At 33.7% G+C, this 5559-nt stretch overlaps 1 protein-coding gene across 7 annotated transcripts in view; it reads right to left on the bottom strand.

Annotated features, from left to right (window-relative positions):
* Positions 1-5559, bottom strand: part of LOC106883276 (homeobox-containing protein 1) — a 198066-nt gene that overhangs the window by 49684 nt on the left and 142823 nt on the right. For 5 of the 7 annotated variants that reach the window (XM_052972358.1, XM_052972362.1, XM_052972360.1 and 2 more), the window contains one exon: positions 1354-1434. The exons of the other annotated variants lie outside the window; for them this stretch is intronic. In XM_052972358.1, the coding sequence (XP_052828318.1) occupies positions 1354-1434 (81 nt within the window). The remainder of the gene's footprint in view (positions 1-1353; positions 1435-5559) is intronic. 7 annotated transcript variants of the gene reach the window in all.

Here is a 5559-nt window from a genome sequence, read left to right as displayed (position 1 = left end):
TATATATATATATATATATATGCACGATGGGCTTCATTCAGTACTGTCTACCAAATCCACTCACAAGGCTTTGGTCATGCAATGGGACTGAACTCAGAACCATGTGTTTGGGAAGCCATGCTTGCACTTAAGTAACAGGTACAAGGTTAACCCTTTAGCATTTAAACCGGCCATATCTGGCCCATATATTCTACATGCTTTATGTTCGATTTGGCCAGATTCAGCCTCTCACACCTACCATACAATGTCATTCTAAAAATATACAATCAACATCATTGATATCTTGAAGCTACTAGATAATGCATAATTAATTCAAACCAATTTCAATAAATAAGCATTATGTTTGAATAATCTGAATGCGAAAAGGTTGAAGGTATTCCAGGAATTTCTAGTAGTTTGTTTGGTTGCAATTATATCTTACCAATTCTAGAGAAATTAACTGAAAAGGGGGAATACACTTGATTATTGATGACATCAAATAATGAAATTCTACAGAAATGTAATTATTTTCTATTCATTTATTTTTTCCGTCTTTCTTTAATCAGTTAACAGTAAACATATATGGGTAGGATAGATAGTATTGTACAACCATCTGAAAAGTTGGCAGAGATTATCATGTCACTAGCACTATAGTCTGATACAAAAGACTACATATATCCTCTCAAAATCATTCTAAAGTCTAGTAGATAGTGTTAGAACTTTTTCACTGAGATTTCATAAGACTGAAATGCATCTAGAGTTTCCACAGTATCTACCAAAGATTAGATTCATCACTGTTTTAAAGTTTAAAATCAGATTTTTCTCCCTTGCCATTCTTGATAAGAATTATCATAAAAGGTAATGATTTTTTATCTGATAAGGATTTTTAAAAAAATTCTTTAAACCATTGCAATCAAGGCCATACCGAAGTACCATCTTCGGTATAATTTCAATTGATTAAAAATTCTCTTTTTGGCTCATTACATTAAATACATTAGCCTGCACTTGGTTATATGTTTTTCATGCACAAGACATCTCTGGAAAATATTCCAATGTAATTAATTTTCTCTCAAATAACTTAATTCAACTACAATGGGAACAACATGCACATGCAATTAATATAAGCAGTGGAAGCAGTATGAACTAACGAGTGTATCGTTAACGTGCAGAGTTAAATTGTTTGTGTGTGTGTGGCCAGAATAAGAGTTGGCTCCTACTGATCACTGTTGGATTAATTAAGAAATATAAAAAAGGGAAGAACAAAGGAAGGAAGGAAGGAAGGAAGGAAGGAGGAAAGAAAGGGAGGTGTCAACAAGCAGGAGGTCATCTCATCACTAAGAGTGTAATATAGTTAATTAAAATTTCTTGGCTTACTATTTCAAGTATGCTAGTGCCCATTTTACTATTATGTTTCCATGCAGCAGGCGTCCCTGGGTGTTTTTCCCCAGTCATAACCTAAGAAGAAATTGAAACAAAGCATTAGTCTTTCCTGACAGAGGTTTCTATGATTCTGGTGTAATGTAAGAGATACACTATAATATAATATTTTCCTCTGGTCTTTGTCTTAGGGGACATGGAGTCAAGCATTTCGGAAAAGCAAGAAAAGAAAAAAGAAAAAAAAAAGGAAAAAAAGAAAATAAGGAAAATGAGAATTGAAACTCTGAAATGCTTCATCAAAGAATAAGAAAAAAAAAAGTGAAGTGAAAAGGTTATGAACAAGGATTTTGGAGACAGAAGCCTAATTCCATTTGAAAGCATTGAAATAACTCCAGCATGACCAAAGCCTTTGGGCTGAAACATATAAAAAAATAAAAGAATAAATGGTGCCACAAACATAAGCATAAGTTTTTAAATTTGGAGGAGAGGTATAATCAGGTGTTTCCAAAAGAGGATAGCAAGGAACTCCCAGAGCTCTGTAAAATATTCTGGGGTTTCATGAGATGAAGTGTACTTTAAAGGATTAAATATAAATTTATTTTATGACAAATGAGGTATTCACCGTTTTCACACTAAGAAATGGTTAAACGGTGTTTTGTTTTCTTGTTTAAAAAATTCTCTCTCAAAAACAGTTCATTTAATGAATGTTATATTAAAATTAGAGAGAGTTTGTTAGTGAAATATTGGTATGGGCTCAGCAAAAAAAAAAAAAAATTACATAAGCACAGGTGTAGCTGTGTGGTAAGAAATTTGGTTCCCAACCACATGGTTCTGGGTTTAGCCCCACTGCGTGGCATCTTGGGCAAGTATCTTCTACTATAGCCTCAAGTCAACCCAAAGCTTTGTGAGTGGATTTGGTGGACGGAAACTGAAAGAAGCCTCTCATGTGTGTGTGTGTGTGTGTGTGTGTGTGTGTGTATGTGTGTGTGTATGTGTGTATATATATATATATATTTACATATATATATGTATATGTATATGTATATATGTATATATATATATATGTATATATATACACATATATGTATATGTATAAATATATATATATATATGTATATATATACACATATATGTATATGTATAAATATATATATATATATATATATATATATATGTACATATACATATATATTTATGTGTGTCTTTGTGTCTGTGTTTGTCTCCCCCACCATTGCTTGACAACCGATGTTGGTGTGTTTACATCCCTGTAACTTAGCGGTTCAGCAAAAGAGACTGATAGAATAAGTACTAGGCTTACAACAAATAAGTTCTGGGGGTCAATTTCATCAACTAAAACCCTTTAGGGCAAGTGCTCCAGCATGGCCACAGTCAAATGACTGAAACAAGTAAAAGAAAAAAAGAATAAGGATTCTGTGACAAAATAAATTTGGGAAACACTGGTATAGCTGATTTGATTATATGAACCCCAGAACATGACTAGTACTTTACTTCATCAATACCACAATGATGAAAAGGTAATGTTGACATCAGCAGGTTTTGAACTCTTCAGTAGTATCAAATCCTGCTCTAATAGCCCAGAGATTTGTTGCTATCTTGTAGTGGTGAGATCAAACTTCATCTCTTCTCTTTTTTGAGACTGGAGAAGACAAGAGGTAGAAACTTCTTGAGTTAGAATTACAGTTTCATACTCTTTCACTTTCCTCTGCAGGGGAATCATATAGTTTCTAGGTTTTATTTACCACCTGCTACTGTTGCTGTTGCTGTCATAATTTAATCCCAGAATAGCCCTAATCCAGCAGGCCTATAATCAAAAGTATTCCAGCTATGACATTCCACCTGTATAAATATCTAAGATTAGGTAATCTATTTTAGATAACAATGGCACCAAACATTGGTTTCAAATTTTGGGACAAGGCCAGCAAATTCAGAGGAGGCAGTAAGTTGATTATATCAACCTCAGTGTTTAACTGGTACCTATTCTATCGGCCCCAAAAGGATGAAAAGCAAAGTTAGCTTTGGCAGATTTTGGACCCAGAATGTAAAGGCAGATGAAATGCTGCTAAGCATTTTCCTGGCATGCTAACAATTCTGCCAGTTCATCGCCTAAGTGGAACCAAACATTGGTTATCTATAACAAGTGAGAAATGTCTAAAATAACTTCCAAAAACAAAAATTCAACTCACATACACATCAAAGACTACGACAGAATAAAATGATTGGGTGCTGCTGTTTGGATGCCAACGATTGGTGCAGAGAAAAAGAGAGAAAGAATAAAGTATATTAATTGAACACAATTGACATAAAGCAATTTCCCTCTCCTCATATACATAAAAAGAAATATGCTCACACACATAAACAAAGAGTAAGGAGGAAAAGAAAGCAAGGGTGTGAGAGAAACACTAAAATGTGTTATGTCAAATAAGTCATCATCAAATCAGTGATGTCAAATAGGTGGCAACAAAACAGTTGTGCCAAAACATCTCATACCCATGTAAACAGTCAATCAACATGCTGGAAATAGCAACAAAATCTCTCTCAAGTGACACATACACAAACCCTACCATTGTGAAAAGGTAGCAACACACTGAATAATGTAGTCTCAGAAATAGAAAGAGAATGAAAAAAGGAAGAGATGGGATAGTCATGGCTGCTATTGCCTCAGTCATGGAGGGCCTACTGGATTAGGGGCTAAGCAACAACAATATTAAAGAAATAAGAAGATCACACAGATAAAAAGGAAAGGAAGTTATTCTTGTAATGGAAGTAACATTGAAAGGTAGAAAAAAGAATGGAAGAATTTGTATTTAACATTATATGAAATAATTGATTTTATATTTATTGAATTATTTTAATGATTTCATAATAATTTTATGAACCAAAATAAAATTGGCATTATCTAATAAGGCTATATGTTTATAACAGTGGCTAATTTTTCAATTAGAATAATTAACGAATATACTTGAGTATATGGATATATGTGTTTATATGCATGCATACATATATATACGTACATATATGTTTCAAACACTTGTGTATGTGCTTGTGGGTGTATAGGTGTGTGCTTGTGTGTATAAAAGTATATATGTGTGTGTGTATGGTAGAATCAGTAAAATGCTGAGCAAGGTACCTTGTGGTATTTAAAGCACTTTAGGCTATGTGTTCAAATTTTGCTTTACATTTCACCTTGCTAAGGTTGATAAAATATGTACCACTACTATGGTTGATATATTCGACTATATACTCTTGAGGGCTATGCTCCAGTATGGTCAGTCCTCTAACAAATAAAGTAAAAGTAAATGAAATATCACCTTGTTACCATCATCTTTATCGCTTTCTTCCCAGCTATGCCCACCCATCCTTATATAATGCTGAGTAGCCATATGTCTCCTCTACAGCAAGACACCTGTTCTTGTCCTATCTAGCCTCAACACTTGACATAAAGTCACTTCCCTCTCTACAGCCTCACTCACTTGAGAGACCTTTTCTGTCTTGCAAGTTACTTGGTAACTTCACTGGTGTGGGCGCTACAGAAAAGAACCCAGCAACTGATATGTGTACACTGTATAAACTATGAGTAACTGCCCTCCATGAAACTTAAGTAGCACCTTTATAGTGCACATTCATAAAGTACTGTATAAAGATAAGGTTTCCCTTTTACACACACATTTATAAGGGTTGTATAGTTTATCTGAAGCATTGTGAAACAGAACTAAAGGTAACTGAAAGCCACTAAAATACAATGTTATGTGAATAAACAAAGATTTGTGCTGCTACCTCATATTTCCATATTATGGCTTTAAATATCCTAAATAGGAATAACGGGGGTTGAGTTAGTTCTGTATTGCACGGATATCTATGTTAAAGGGGGAGCTGATGATGGGAATGACATTTGCAGATGGTTAATGTTAAAAATTAGCAAGTACAACTCTTGTCTGTTGTTGATGATCGCTTCATTTCCTAAACTGGAATAAATACCATGGCCATTTTTACTGATACAGACATTTCAAAGCTCTTATTAATATCTTTTGAAATATGATGTAGGGTGTAAACCTTTGCTTTTGTTTTCACTTTTATTTGTAGGTTGCACTGTAGTAGGTTTCTCAATCACTTCATATATGTGTGTATGTATGTGTTTATATACATGTATACGTATGTATTTTTATATATGCATAATATATATAT

Source organism: Octopus bimaculoides, chromosome 13 (genome assembly GCF_001194135.2).
Source record: "Octopus bimaculoides isolate UCB-OBI-ISO-001 chromosome 13, ASM119413v2, whole genome shotgun sequence".
In the NCBI taxonomy this organism is placed as follows: Eukaryota; Metazoa; Mollusca; class Cephalopoda; order Octopoda; family Octopodidae; genus Octopus; species Octopus bimaculoides.
Note: the sequence above shows the minus strand (reverse complement) of the source record. Positions and strands in the feature narration are given on the sequence as shown.